This window comes from Habropoda laboriosa, unplaced genomic scaffold (genome assembly GCF_001263275.1).
Source record: "Habropoda laboriosa isolate 0110345459 unplaced genomic scaffold, ASM126327v1 scaffold90, whole genome shotgun sequence".
NCBI classification, from domain to species: Eukaryota; Metazoa; Arthropoda; class Insecta; order Hymenoptera; family Apidae; genus Habropoda; species Habropoda laboriosa.
The window spans coordinates 1235680-1251972 of record NW_017100218.1 but is presented as its reverse complement, the minus strand read 5'-3'; the positions used below and the strand labels follow the sequence as shown (position 1 = coordinate 1251972).

General features: G+C 43.2%; 1 protein-coding gene across 1 annotated transcript in view; it reads left to right on the top strand.

The window, feature by feature from the left end:
• Positions 1 to 16293, top strand: part of LOC108570937 (dystrophin) — a 517829-nt gene that overhangs the window by 123173 nt on the left and 378363 nt on the right. Inside the window, exon 32 of the mRNA XM_017932876.1 lies at positions 5402 to 5507. Coding sequence (XP_017788365.1) covers positions 5402 to 5507 — 106 coding nt within the window. The remainder of the gene's footprint in view (positions 1 to 5401; positions 5508 to 16293) is intronic.

Below are 16293 nucleotides of genomic sequence, written 5' to 3'. Positions count from 1 at the left end.
ATTCAACTTTGTTGGGGTATAGTAATTTGTGTTACATATTATATATAATAATATACTCTGCGGCTCATAAGTATTTTCCAACCCATTTATTCACAGTATTCTTTATTTTTCTAAGTAATTTCACTTCACCACATTCCACGGGAGAAGAAATAAATTAATCTTCATTTAAAAAAATATGCTTCAGAAAAATTTATCATATTTACAAATATAGAAAAATGAACAGACGTGCAAAATGAGTATATTGCATATAATATTCTCTAATTACTGTACCGTACTCTACAAGTGTCATGCAATCTTGCAGATAGCCAGGAACGACACCAAACGACGTGTGAAACATTAAAGGAACGTCCACGAGTAGTGGTGTAAAGAGAAATTAGGCAATTAAATGGTGAAATCGATGCAAACTACAATTCAGCGGTTTCCTAGAATGTGTAACGGACGAAGACCACGAGTGTTATTTGCATTGTTAAAATCTCTGCGATTCTAGTTTCCATTTCCACAATGGAGTAAATAGATTACGCAATTAGATATTAAGAGAGCAGCAGGGAACACCGATACGCTCTAAACACGGGGTTTCTAACTGTTCGTCAAACATTATCGCGCGGCGAGTCGTGTTTTATCCTTTCGCATTGAGCGGCGCATTAGTGTTTCAAAGCGAAATTTCTTACGATTTAACCGCCGTCGGTGGCGCACGTTAATTACGCGAGACTTATCTGAAACAGCATGCAGCGGCGGTGCACCAGTCGGGGATGAGCCAGAGAAATGTAATTACGCGTATGCTTGAGTCCCCGACGACGACGACTTTTCAAAACTGTATCAACTTAATGGCGTAATAACGCAACGTAAAAAAAGGAATCAAGTGTGTCAAGGATGAATAATAACTCTTCTTTTCACAAGAGAAAGAGAGAGATGTGGAAATGAATCCTGGAGTCAGGGTGGAATCGTCGTTGAAGCTCGAGAAGCGGATTATAAAATTTTTCCCGCTAACACAGCTTTCGTTCTTTTTTTTTTTTTTCTCTCTTGTTGCGAACATTAGTTAAGATTACCTCGGTGCCGTGCCGTTCGTAGCGTGTATCGTTCAGGGAGAGAGGGGGAAAAAAAAGGAAGAAACAAAGAGTAAAATAGGAGAGGTAGGAGGTGGATAAAATATAGAAAAAAAAAATCGTAGCTAGAAGCTGAGCCAGTACGTTGACTGAGCGGATTAAAATGGACGCGACACGAGGCGCTCGGGATATCACTTTTCTAGCGCGAACGATAACATTCAGAATGTTCGGAGGCAACCGGCGTATCTATTGAAATTCCAGTGGCTCCTGTTTCACCGGATCAAATCCTACGAGTTTTCCATTGGTTACCATCGGGGGGAACCGAGAATGTGACAGCCCTATTGGCCGCTGCCTTTTCAACGAATTGGAGCGTAGTGCCTCTCGGTTAACGTGCCGTCCCATCTATGGTTACCCTTTCGATTCAACGCCATCGATATCTCTTTTGTCCCGGAGAAGTATCGAAGGATATCCAAATGGGACGGAGACCGTTCGCGACGGGAATTAAACGGGGTTAACGTGGTGGAGAATGGTCGTCGAGGTTGTACGAGGCGCGAACACCCGTCCGGCGTTAACAGTTGTCAAAGTTTCACCCGGCTGTCCGCGCGCCAGTTTCACTTTGCGCCGTATTTATTTTCCCATCGTCGTTGCTGTGCAATTTCTTTTACGAAAAACTGAATGTATAATCTGAAATATTCGAAATCAACCTGTGAAATTTAAATATTCATAATTCAGCGAAATATTCGAGTTTAACCCGTGGAATTGAAATATTTAAATTCAGTCAATAAAATTGTGGGATCGGAAATATAAATAGATATTTATTAACAAAAGATAAGAATAACTATGATACATTGGGCTTTGACACACGCTTCTTCGATTCACGCCTCTCGTCTTTTTCAAACACACTGCCCTTTCATCCCTCGCACGCCGTACTTTATAGCCAGGCCCTTCGTGAGCCTCTTGTCGCCGGGGTTTCTCCCTTTGGGCCTGGCTATCGTCGCTCGTCGCCCGCTTTCTCTCTCATCCTCACAATTACGATACTACAAAATTGAAATATTTAAAATTAAAACACTCTAACTCAGCCAATAGAATTCGAATGTTAAATTCGGCCAGTCAAACTGAAATTCAGGTTGAAATATTCAACTTCGTATAAAATATTCATCGTACAGAATTATTCGAACGCACGCTTCATAATTCGTAATTCTCCGTTTATAACGCGCTGCTTGCAATTAAAAATTCCACAACGGTGACACACTCGTAACACAATTTACTAAGGTCAGTGCATCATGCAGCATTACAGTACATTGAAGCGCAAAATGACTTGGTGCACTCCACCGTCGTTGCACGTCGAAATAACAACGTCCCTTCGTAACGAATGCAAAGTACTATTCGCGTAAAATTCGAACGCGTTCTCTCTGCTGTCGCGCTTGTCGTGGCACCCTCTCTCTCCCTCTTGGCGCCACTCTGTCCCATAAATCGCGTGGCATTAGGGAAGTTCATTTTACGCGTGACGAAGTCGCCATTATCCGGCGTCCACGCGGAATACTCTCGTCTTTAACTTCGTATTTACATAACGACGCGATGCATCACCATACATTATATCGGACGTCTGGCCGTTTTCATATTTTCGTGTCTCGCCTATGTCGAGGCAGCCAGAGAGCCTCCCCTTCTTCAGCCTTCCCCCTTTGCTTTCGCCTCTCCTATATATCCAAGAGCGAGCGAGTTTTCCAAGCCGCCAGTGACACGGAAGTAACGCACGATCGATTACACCACTGGCTTATAAATAACTTGGTTTTTGTGCGCGTCTGTGTGTGTGGCCGCACGGAACCGAGGATTAAAAACGGAAGATCGAATCTCTTAAAGAGTGCGTTATACCAGCGGAACGCGAGAAAGAATTTAACTAAAACTCGCGAATATATTCTATCAAACGCCGACCTCTCTGAAGAGAAAGAAACTATCGAGGAACGCTTCGAAAATTTCACTTCTCCCAACGAATCACGAAGAGAGAGAGAGAGAGAGGAAGGAAACTCATCTCTCGACGAGTAGAAAGAAAACGGATTACCAAGATTAACGGAGTAATCTGGCCAGGCTCGGTCCAGATCTAGCTAATTCGACGACACGTAGCAGCGAGCGTAGTAGCCAACGTAGAAAGAGGTAGAGAACGTGGGTTCAGCAAGCAGCAGCAGCATCGAGCGAAATTGGACGAGGCTGCTGTCCGGTAATAAAAAGCGCTCTCTCTCCTTCGGGACCATTAAGATATTCGATATATCGATCGTCGTTTAAACTTGTTCCGTCGTCGATTTTATAACTGAATTCCACGATACACCGGGTATCATCGGTGGCCCGCTATCAGAAAGCTGAACATTTTTGTCGTTCGTAGCAAATGGAACACGTACGAATTTTTCCACCCCTTTTCCTCTCTTTGCTAGATATCGCATAATCGCTCTATAATTCATCGAAATTTCGCCGCCGCCCGGTTCGAATTTCGCCCGTTACCAAACGGAAGGAAGCGTAATGACGTTAAACGAACAGCGTCCTCCCCCGCCCGACGCGGAGGAGCGAAGGGACGGCTGAACGTTTCACGGTTAGTCGACCTTAGGAAAATTAATTTGATCGTTAGGCGAGAGCGCGAGAATGGGATTAGGATTCGGTGTAGTGAGGCGCGAAGGAGCCAGTCGTTTGGCTTGTCCTTTTATCTCGGTCCGTTGCAGATTAGCAAGACTTAACACGGTTATTGTTTCCGTAATCCTTGGGATAGCGCCCGTGTTCGGTAAACATTTTCCCTCGAAACGTGCGTGTGTGTGTGTCGTTGTACAGCCTGTAAACGAAGTGTCGCGTCTTCTTTCTCCACTTCCGATACGATGGAAACACAATTTGTCACACGGATTTTTTTCTCTCTCGTTACACTTCTCACCTGTCCTTCCTTTTCCCCTCAGATTTTTCTATTTCCTGCAAGAGCGCCGAGAGATATTCAATGGAACGTGAACGACAAATGCACGCCGGTGAAAAGATTGTTCGCGACAAGGTAGACGAGTCCGACGTTGATCGAAGAAGACGTGGATATTGTATACGGAGTGTGCTTGGAAATTACAGAGGCAAATTTCTCTATAGCTTGGAAAAACCAAGCGAAGAATTCTGTTGTTACCTCGGCGGTGGTGTGTTTTCCTCCAGCCACTGTGCTCATTTGCATTTTTTATATGGAGCTCGTGTCGTTTAGCTTGATCACGTCAGATATTTCGATTGTTACGAGTGCGTAAGAAAAAAGGAGAAACGTTTGAGGGAGAGAAATTTTTCGTCCCGTGGAAGAACAGGTGGCGTAACGTTGGTTAATGAGATTTTTATCTCGCGGTCATATTTCCCGAGATATCTACATTTTCCCTTTATATTATATCGTCGGTGTAATATTATATCGTCGAGATTTACGGGAAATTTTATTTTTCCCCCCTTTAAGAGGCGAACTTCATCAGATAAATTTGTATTTTTAACTACACTACGATACGTATATACGGAGATAGAGAACCGGTATAAATTCTCTCGCGGCAGCAGTCCCGTGGTCGTGTCGGATGGTTTTCCGATTAAAAGTTTGAATATTCGCTTATAATTGCGGGATGTTTATGCTCGCGGCATTGGTAAGCAACGACGTTGTCAGTAAGCCATTTACATTTGTACCTTGCCGGGGCGAATATGAAGCGAGAAGTTTTAATTAGTTACCGTTTCGCGTGATTTTATTACGCGGCATAATTGCACGCGATGACACAGCCGAATAATAATACGCGTTTCGTTTCCCAATATGCTAATGAGATTTTGAAAAAGCCAACGCCCGGCCTACCCACCGGGGCTTGTTGTAACAATGGACTGTGAAAATGGTAGAGCTCGGTTTCTAGAATGCCTACGACCGATCGATAGGCCCGTGTAGCAGAAAGCGGCTACAACCAAGAGGCAGAAACAGGTGATCGACCCGAGGCTTTCGCGGAACGTTTGATGAAAACGTTTACGCTTCGCAGAAACTCCTGAATATTTCTTCCTGTTTTCTTCTTTTCCCCTTTCTACTCTCCCTGGACAAAAGCCTAGGGAAAACATTTTATCAGATAGAAAATGAAACTGGTTGCGTTGTGATCTGATCCCAGAAAAGAGAGAAATATTAGCCGTTCAATTCTGGCTATTCGTAAATTTTCGTGGTTTACTTTAGACGATGCTTGTTTCGTGGGTGATCATTGACAGACATATTCATTTTCACGTGAAAATCGACGACGATGTAAATGATAAATTGGACGGTAGTCGATAAAGCAAGCGATTCAGAAATCGCTTCAGTGACGAGTTTTTAATGGCTGTACTAATCCGTGAATGGCTGGTTTGCGCAGGATGTTCTACGAGAGCTGGGACAGAAAAAGCCGCAACTGGACGAGCTGGTGCACACCGCGGAAGCGCTTCGCGCGGACACGAATAGACAGCAAGTGCACGGTAAAGGTAAGTTCATCTTTTTCTCTACTTCAACCCTTTTTCACTTGCAGAAATGTTTCATTCCACGTTCTAATTCAATTTAAATCACTTCAACTTCGTTCCGAATTGTACAGACATTAACGAGACCTCTATCCTTGCCAATTTCCATATGAACACGTCGGTTAATTCTCTACCGTTTATCCAGATTGGCTGATAATTCCGTTTGCTAGTCTTTCGTACGGTGTAGAAGGCGAATTTCTTTTTTCGAGGTACGAAAAGACAAGTTGGAGATATAAAATGGAATACGTAATGAGAATATCGTTGCGTCCACGTTATCGATAGTCCGACGACCTTAATAAGTTTTTGTCGTGGCAATTGATTACGGAGAACAGTTTCTGCTTGCCAAGCACTTTTCAGGTCTCCGGCGAATTTCAGAAGTTTAATTATCGGCCTTGATTGCTCGGCCAAAGCCTGTAATAAATTGAACCATCTGTTCCACAGGACAGCTACTTATTATATCAAGTATCTTGCTCTAGGCCGTTCTTTTGAATCATTTCTTACTTCTGATTGAATGGATCGCGTTGCAAAAGGATCTCCAGCGTCAGCGTGGTTCTTATGAAATCGTCAATTTGTCTTCTCTAGCGTGTACCGAGTGCTTCTCAAGTAGATAATCAGACATTCGAGCTTTACTCTATCTGGTTCTGGATATTCGAATTGCCTTCGAGCTTTGCGGAGCGCGAATGGTTTCGAACAAAATTTTTTTCTCTTCAAAATCTCCTTACTACTGTGAACAAAAGTATCTCGTTCGTCCGAATCGAATCTTTGTTAATTTCTTATCGAAAGATCGACAATTCAAGGTTTCCAAATCATAAACTTTCGAGTAGCGAAAAATTAAATTTTCAGGAGCGAAATAATTTTCAAAGAAAGAAAAAATTTCGCATTTCTTTCGTCTAAATTTAATTTTTATCAATTTCATTTCGAAAGTTCGATAATTGAGGGTTTTCAAATCACAAAGTTTCAAGTAGCGAGAAATGAAATTTTCAGAAGCGAAATAATGTTCAGACACAGAAAATTTCAAATTTTCAAAATTTCGCATTTTCAACGTTGCGATTTGGAGAACAAAAGTATTTCTTTTCCTCCCTTTAATCTAAGAATCGACAATTCAAGCTTTCCAAATCACAAACTTTCGATCGTATCGATCGCGATATGAAAATCTTTCGATTTCTACACCTCAGAAGAAATCCAGTGTTTATCAGCGTTAAGAACGTTTATTCACCTCTAGTTTCTCACGGGGGTGTTGAGCTGCTAATTGGCGACTCGTTGATTTATCTGGGCGTTCGAAATTAGCTCGGCTAACCATGAAGGGTGAGGGTCGGTAATTCGATTGATTTCGAAACTTTTTAAATCCCCGCGAATCTGGCGCGGATTGACGCAATAGAGGGTCGAGCGGCGGAGATTAACGGCAGTGCCGTTAATTGTTTCAAGAGCCCTGGAAAACTCTCTCTCTCTTCCCCGCGCCGATGTCGCATTGTTCCTTCTATATTAGCGTGCCGGTACTTGTCAGTCCCGTCTGGTACTACGCTCGTGCATTATAGCCAGACGATTCTTTCGTCCATTGTTTTCACCAGGCCGCCCACTCTGCGTGAAATAGGGAAGAAAGGGTTCGCGTACCGCGTCTATCAACCAGTTGGTGCCCGTCTCTTGCGTAATGTGCCGCAAACCTGGATTCCGCTGTTCGAGAATTCTTATCAGCCGCACCGCCCTGTCTCTTCCTATTTCGATATTTAACGTTGCTTAATATGTACATCGGCGTTACACGATTCTTAATTAGTATTAACATCGTACAATTTTTGGTTTAATTTGGAACGTATTTCGTTTCGTTTCTTTTATCTTTGTGGTTTCAATTGTGCACCAGGTTTCGGTAATTAATTATTCGAAATGTGACAGACTTGAAAATTTCGGAAGAAGACGTAATTCGATAGAAATCTGGAACATTTTAGTTTCTGTCACAGAAACTGTGTGTTACATTTAGAAATCTATTTGGAAATCTTCCGTTAAGTTTATTATATAAGAGATTATAGCAGAGATTTCGAGGTGTTCTTTATTCATAATCTCAGTCCCAAGGATTTCAAAGAAAGATAAGAAAGAAGTTTTTAGAATTTTAATTTTTACATTTTCAAGTCCCACGTTTGCAAGTTTTTAAGATTTGATAGTTTCCGAAGTTTTGCCTTGTTTAGTTTATACATCGAGCGTAGAGAGGACAAGTTTGGAAACACACTCCGAAAATAGTCACCCCGAATGTCGACAGCGAAGGAAGAAATCGAATTTCCTTCGACGGCCACTCATCCCCTTTTAGGTGCCACGACCTACACAACTTGACTTCGAAAATCGACGTTGACACTTTGACTTTTTCCCTATTGACGGTAGAACCAACCGTAATCGATCTTCTACAGTTGTTTCGTTATTAAAAATTTCGTTTCACCAGAATGCAAGTTCAAAGTAAATTTATTTCGTTATTTGTAACGTAATGAATATTTAACATAGTGAACGTAGTGAATATTTCATTAGAAATACAATCGTACAAAAGAAAAATAATTTTACTTATCTCAGTACTTAATAAATTAACTGATAAGCTAAACGCACATAAATGCAAGTTCAAAGTATAAGTGCTTTATAGCATAAGTGTCACAGCCTGCATAGTGAATATTTCATTAGAAGTAGAGTCGTGCAAAAAGAAAAAAGAATTGCATTTATCTCAGTACTTCAAATTAACAGACACTGTTGTCAGCACAACTTAAGTAAATTTAACACAGGATAGGGTATTAACCAAAAATGTATTAAAGTATAGTGATAAGCGACTGATAAGTGCTTCGGTGTCCGTCTCGCTCGACGGCTATTTCCAGTGTCCTTTCCGCGTCGTATCCCGTTGGAGCCCCCTCGTTCGACTTTCTGGGTAAAGGGCTTAGTTTATGGTACCCTCAGGTACCCGCGCGCTTTCTCTTCCTGGGTAACAAAGTCCAGGCCACCACTTCGCCGCCGAAATCTCGCATTTCTTACGCTGTGCTGGATTATTACTAATAATAATGCGTCAGCCAGTAAGCAAAAATGAATTGTGTTATATATATGAGAAACACTGCTAGTGAAAATAATATAATAGACCAGAAGTCATCGGACCCATAGGCCTGTAACTGTTTATGCCTAAGGGACCTGGGTAAAAGGCTGGTGCAGCCCTGGTCTCTTTTTCTCAAGTGGACAACAGACTTTCTGTCGTGCCCTTACGAGTTTTTCACTTTCACTTCGACTGCGATTTTCTAAGCGTTAAGACGTCCTTTCGCGCCAAAAAAAAAAAAAAAAAATAAAATACGTTTAAGGGAATTCATATAGAACACCATTAATCCAATACACCGAATGAACGAAAGGGTTACACGATTAAAAGTTACCCTCGAAAGCCGCAAGAAAACAGCGGAAAAAGTCACGAACCTCATATTACTCGGTACTTACACGAAACTTCAACACCAAATCGAAACTATACATAGTACGTCGAAGTAAGAAACTTCACGCCGGTACGTTTTTAAACCACGTCAGAATGCGCTAAAAGTGACGCAAAGTGTCGAAAGTTGGGCAAGTTTATCGTTCGGCGGTAAACGGAAAAATAAAAAGCTTCTCCACTGGCGTTTTATCGATTTAAAAATCGCCGGTACGCGCGCGGGAGTTGCCGGTTTTATGGCACAGGGAAAACTCCCGATGTCTACTTTTTCGCCTTGGCTTGGCGTGCTGCACGTGCCTCCTCGAGATTGAACCAGGAGCTGAAGTGGCTCGACACGGCAACCTCCTCTCTCTCTCTCTGTATATTATCGAAAGACGGCCGCGTTTCGGCCGCTCTCCAACGGAGATTTTTCATAACGGTCACGTTATCAGACCGCCGCAAATGTGCACCTAGGCTGAAGTGTGTTGCTGTTCCCTCGCAGCCCTTAATTACCGGCACGAAACACGCGGGACATGCTAACGTTCTCGCGTTTCACCTTCATCGCATCCTCTGTGCTTTCGCAAACTTCAACTGTTTCGTGATTTCTTCCAATCTTCGTTTTCACCTCGCAAGTGCACTTGGAACTTTCAACGTTGCAACCTTTCTTCTAGCTTTCTCTTGCTCTTTTTTTTTCTTCTTTATTTTCTCTTCTCTTCGTTCGTCGGATTTTTGTCCATATCGATCATTTCGTCTTCTCCATACCCGTGGATATAAATGATAAATAATTCGCATTAGCGCGGAAAAGAAATAATTCACGTTGTCGCAGAAAAGTTTTATTCCGATACTATTACCCGGTGTGTTATTAAAAATTCATAGAATTCGTCGTGAAATATTCATGTAACCTGAATAATAAATTGGTTAGCCGGTGAAAGATAACCCGTGATTAAAAACGGTTCGGATTTCATTGTAGGTTTGTAGTGAACATTAAAGGTATTGCTCTTTCACCGTGCTGAATCGCATTATTAACCAAAGCTGGGATACCTCTGAATACAAACGTAAATGCAATATCTTGAAATGCAACGAATAAAGACTCCACTTGAGACTCGATAAAACCACTACTCTGTTATTTCCACGAATGCAGAAGCGATAGGAGAAAAACTGCTCGATATCTTGTCGTTAAAATTACCCGGACTAGAAATCCACCTCGACAGAGGCACGTGTACAGGTGAGTTAACGTTTCAAGCAGAAAGTAGGCACGTGTACGGTTTCAAAGGGTGAAAAAGGTGGCAGTCGTTGAACGCTTTTTCTGATCGGGTATCAGTTTATTTCTCAAAGATGTATGCAGATGGATGCAACTTCGCTGCTGGCGTACACGTCTCATTGATTCCCTTTCTGGCGGATTTCGTATTCGTTGCCGGCACTTCGGTGACTCGCGATGGAAGAGAAGAACCGGTGGGAAGGTTGGTAAAACGTCTCGAGATAAGCCATCGTCGTGTCCCAGCTTTTGTCCCAACGTTACGTACAAGTCGACTGTGGAACTTTCTTTGAGGAAAATTCCACGCATTGTCTTTAGGCGTGCCGCGAGACTGACGTCGCTTAATCGAATACTTCATCTCCTTCGGCATTGTTGCCAAAACTGGCGCTAGCTAAATGAAATTCTTCCCCGTGTCGTTAATTAAAGCCCTCTATTAACCCGATAAAGCGAAAGATTCGGGCTCCGGTAGCTGGCTCACGGAAATCAAATTAACTCTCCAGGTGAGAACTCGTTTGCGACACGGGCCAACGTTGCAGAGTGTAAAGGGGAGCAACGATCTATTGGTAAATATTTGCCTGGTGTTGGACGGTAAAGGATTTTCTCTCTTTGCAATCGGGTTGCCTTACAATTTGGGGACTTCAAGGGGACTGTCTACACCTTGGAAGCTGAAAAATAGACACAGGTGTAACATTTGGGCAGCTGTATTTTGAAAGCTAAGAAAATACGCTTATCCTTGTGATCTTTTCGAAAGTGAATTTTTTGATACTTTCAAAATAGCATTTTTAAAAAATCAATTTTTCACTCTACGAAAATCTCCTAAAGAGTAGAAATCTCTCCTCAAACGTACACTAAACTGCTCAAGAAATTTATAATAGAAGGTTAAAAAATGGGCTCACCCTTGTGATTTTCTTTTTGAAAGTGAATTTTTTGATACTTTCAAAGTACCATTTTTGAAAAATTAATTTTTCACTCTGTACGCAATCTCTTAAAGAGTAGAAATCTTTCCTCAAACGTACACTAAACTGCTCAAAAAATTTCTTACTGTCTCAATATCTATACTTTTCAACTTGCGAAAATCAAAATTGCCAGAAAACACACGATCGAACCAATATTTCACCCCATTGGCGCAAGCGATTCACCCTTAACACGCGGTACACGACGTACAGTACCAGATTTCACACGGTCGTAGCGTATAAGAACAGATCCGAATCCGGATATATTAATAACAATTACACAGGCGCGTAACGACATTGGTAGGGATCGTTCGGTTTACGATAATGCAGCACGGCCGGTGCATTCTCGAGGCTGCACATTCCTGCGTGTAGCTTTTGGGACACACGTCCGTCGGCCATGGTGATAGGATGGTGTGCAAGATAGCAGCCGACTTGCACCCCAGGAATGGAGGCAAGAGCCACTTCAAAGCCGACAGGCGCTCGCGTGCACACGCGTGTATGTACGTGTCCGAACGCGTGTGTAACATGCTAGAACGGATATATACACACGTATACGCAGCCTCTGGGGATAAACCGTGCCAATAACGCACCCCATTCTTGTCGCGTTACGTAGTCGACGCATGGCTCCTATATACAGTCGTTCCGCATTTTTAACTTCACAATACGAACGCGAGATTCGAGAGGAAGTTACGCCTTCGGCGACGGTTCAGTCCGTCGTTGACAAAAGCAAACGTTCAGATCTGATTTTCCGGAAATTTCGTTTTTTTCCCCACGTGAAATCAAACGCTCGTAGAATTTTCAAGGGTTGGTCGTTCGTTGGATTTTTCGAAGGACCGTTGTCCTTTGGAAAATTGCATTAGGGAAGAAGGTGTTAATGCACGAAAAGTGCAACCTGTTGCGGACAAGTTAGAACTTGGCAAGTCTCTCTTATGGATGATGTTTCATAATGGATTCGATGAAGCAAGCTGAGCTTCTTGGACGGTATCCACTCGCCTCGCGAGCCAAGGGTTATTCAATTTTGACGACTCACGGAGCGGAACGGTCTGATAACTTTAACTTCCACGGTTGTTTGCGTTTCTTCGAGGAGCGTTACAAAAGAACTTCTCCAAGATAATTCTATTATGCCGATAAACATTGGACTTTCCAACGATAAAGTCTCGTATTTGAACATATTCCTCTCTGAAAAACCAGACGATAGAGATCGTAACGAACCTCCGTTGGATACGATACAACGGGATATCCCTATTATCCAAGTAAATATACCGAACACACTAATACCGTGTAAACACGTTTATTCGCCATCAACACCAATTTCCCACTCTCGTCTCTGACGCTATTCTGATTAACCGAGTGTTTGCACGCTCTTTCCAATCGTAACAATTCCAATTTTCACTTGCGTAGCCGGCTAAACAAACTCCGTGAAAAGGGTGGAAAGAAAAACAGACGTGGAAATATTCCGTAGAATAATTTTTTCATCTGACAAATTCTCCACGCCTTTCTATTTCCTCTTCGAAAACCGTTCTCGTATACTACTCCCAAGTATCTACGCTCTTTCAAAACAACGTTGTTCAACCACGTGGAAACCATAATCGTGGTTCGTTAGAGACGGTAGGAAAACATCTTGTTCCTCCTCCCTTGCTCGGAGAGCGAGCTGATATCACGGTTCGAATAACCTGTTTGGCGAAAAGGTTTCCCTAATAACTTTCCGAATCCTCCGTCCATTCGTACTTTTTCTCCTAGCCTTATAGTTTATCTTTCGCAGTCGTCGAGCGTCGTTCTGCCTCTCGCCAGAGGGGCGTGAAGCTTCTACACTTTTCCTTGGACAAAATTTCCGCGTTCGCCACGACGATTATTCGAGCCACCCCTCTCTCTTGGCTCGTCTCGCCGCCTCGCAATTACCCGAATCTATGGCGACTTAGGAGCGTTGCATATCGCCCAAATTATACGTACTTTGGGTAACTTATTGCGACTTAAGCATCGGGACGCGTCCCGGCGCTCGCCTAATTGCTTAATTATGTCAATTAATGGGTGGGATAGAGGAGTTCGCCAGCTGTGCGTTTCGCTCTCCGTCTTGCGGCCGGAAGAAGTGTATCCTAAAGGTTTCGGTTACTGTGACACCCTTTCGCCTAAGGCGGAACCCGAGGTAACAGTAGGAGCTGTGCTTGATTTTCAAGTGGAAGGTCCTGTTACCCAAGTGTAAATCCTTGGCTGTAAACGCGTGATTATTTCAGGACAGTACGACGGGTGGGGAAGTTAGTTGGTGGAAATGTAGTTTCTATTCGCGTTGAAGTTTGTCAAAAGTGAACGTTGAAAGATCGAGATTTGATCCTTCAATTCTGCGTACCAGTTCTTATATTCATAACTTAACCCTTTACAGAAGAGAATTTTTTAAGCATACTTAACGAAGCATATTTAAATATGGTCGAAAATATGCAGAATAATAATGGAAAATTCAGAGCGAATTTCACTCTCTCCTTCTCCATCTTAAAGCTCCTCTTCAAACGATTGAAAGGAACGCAGTGAGTATTTCCGGCTCGTTAAACGGTGTCGATTAAACTTCCTCTCGTTACCGCGATCCTTTCGGCCGATCGATGGCCACGCATTCCACGTCGTAGGAACACTCGCTCCTCCGCCGAAAAGCTGCGCTTTCTTCTGGTCTGGTTGCACATTAAGGAGAGAAGACAGTGGCAGCAAAGGTGGATAGCAGAAGAGGGTGAAAAAGAAGCTGCCGCGACAAGCATAATGGGAAATCGTTGATGGAGACATTATGCTTCCTCCATTACACACGAGAGAAGGCTGCTTAAGAGCCGCGGCTGTTTGGCTAAATTGCTTTTCTCTCTCTCTCTCTCTCTCTCTCTCTCGAAAAACTTCCTCCGGTGCGCGGCGTCGGCGTCGTTTCGTGCATGGTCGAAGTTGTATTACGGCATTAGCAAGCTAATTGGATTTAAAAATGCAGCCTCTCCTCCTCCTCCTCGCTCTGCCTCTGCTCTTGACACATTTTCTTCTTTGATACCACTGAAAGTTTCGAGGTTTCCTGAACACCGTGGTACAACGTAATTCGTGGCTTAGAGAGTACATATTAGTTTGGGCCAAGGTAATTTCGCTGCAATCGCTTTTGGTACTGTTCTTACGGCCGGCGAAGCATTACGGTTGCAAGGGTTGCGTGCGTTTTCGCGTCACCGGACTTGAGAATATTTCGCCGCTTCGACTTTTCGTCGACAACAACTGGCGAAGATTTTTCGAAGATTTTTCGAGATCGTCGGAATAGATTCGAACGATGAATTTATCACTCAAAGTGGAGTTTCTGTTTCTTTTCCTTTTAGATTGTTACGTATCGAGGGGGAACGGCTATATGGCACCTTCTTGCAAGCCAAGAAACGTCCTTTCATTGATCTCTTTATCCATCCGACGCGTCCAACTCTGAATTGCTCGGCTTTGCCGGGAATCTTGTTCGGTTCCCGGAGAATTTAGGTATTTTCACTGGATCTTTCGCTGAAGCCGAGCCAAGAACGATCCTCTCGGCAAAAAACTCGATGGATTCTCGTCCGGAGATCTAGCTGGCCACATAGTATGACCGGCACGATTTATCCATTTGTTAGAAGCTGTTTCCTGGCGTTTTAGAGGTGTCCTGATATTCTTCAACGATTCCAAGGATCCTCGTACACGAACTACGCATAAATTCCCACTTTACAACAGCCGAAAGTATTATTTTATTTTCCTACGATCTTATTTCGACGATAAATTTATCCATAATGTGTATCGACACTTATTCTTTGTAGAATTTTACTAGTTTTTAATTTTCTACGAGGTAATTACACAAATCTTTCGAGAGAAGAGTGTTCTGGATTTAATTATCGACGCGAAGTCTTCTTGGTGATGTACAACAAGTGTTTCGCAGAGATCGCAACTACCTTTTTATCGGCTGGGTGTTTAAAGCGAAGGTGGAGTGGATAGTGCATCGTGCTAATCAAAGGAAACTTTGTCTAACAGTTTATAGCAAGCTCAGACCTTTAATTTTCGAGACTAAACCCACAAAATACGCTATCTCCTCTAATGGATTAATCAATTTTATCCTAAATACGCTTCTTTTTTTCCAAAATAAAAGCTACCCGTTACCCCCCAAAAAACCTAAATAACTCTCGCAAATACCGGTTCATAGTCCCCAGAACCGAAGAAGTTCAGGCACTTCATAGAAGCACGGACTGGATTCTGAGTTGCTCTTCGTGTTTCACGGAATTCCGCGGAAAAAGTTCCGTCAGCCTTTATTCCCGTCACGTAGTGGATGCATCTGAGGCAATTTTACCGACGCGTCATCCGAGCATTTTCATTTTCGGACTCGGGTATTCCGGCGTAACCGTTTCGTTGGTTTGCGCGTGTCATAAATCACAGGGTGTGTCTGACGTTTACACATCCTCTCCTGTGCGGCCAGTTTCCATGCAAGAGTGTCGTCCACGGTCTTGCCTCGCGCCCTGTTACATTGTTCACGGTTTCTCCTTTTCGTTCGACCGGACAGAAGAACTGAACGTTTCGTACCGTTAACCAGCGAGGAAATCTGTTGTTTCGCCGAGCTTTCAGGTCGAGAACAAATAAAACAACCACGTGAAATATTAATTACCACGCGTGGTAGTTAGCATTGACGCGTCGTTCAAGCGGAAGGGAAAAGGCGCGTGAAACGAACCAGGGTGGAAAACGTCGACACTTAGAAAAGACGTACGATGGTATCGCGAGCCGGCAGGGTGGAAAAACGTATGGGATCACAGAGTCTTTTCTTCAGGCGGTACGTGCATCTTCGATCCGAGAGATACCCACGATAAGACGCAGGATTTTCTTCCTTTCTTTATTTTTTTTCTCTTCCTTTTTCCTCCGTTGGCTCTTTTTCTCTTGCTTCCCCTTTCTTCCCGGACGCGCTCGTTTCCGTGGATTCGACTTTAATAATTCACGTCACGCAATCTTCGATACGCCAGCAGGAGGAAATACTCCTGGGGAATTTGCTTTCGTTGCACGGGAACAGCCTCGCTCGCGTCGATATATTTTATTTACTACCCTCTCCCCTTTTTCCATTGATTCGTCGTCACCGGGTTGATCTATGGATTTTTCTGCGGTATTCTTCCGGCGACATGTAGCACCGCGGCGCATCAT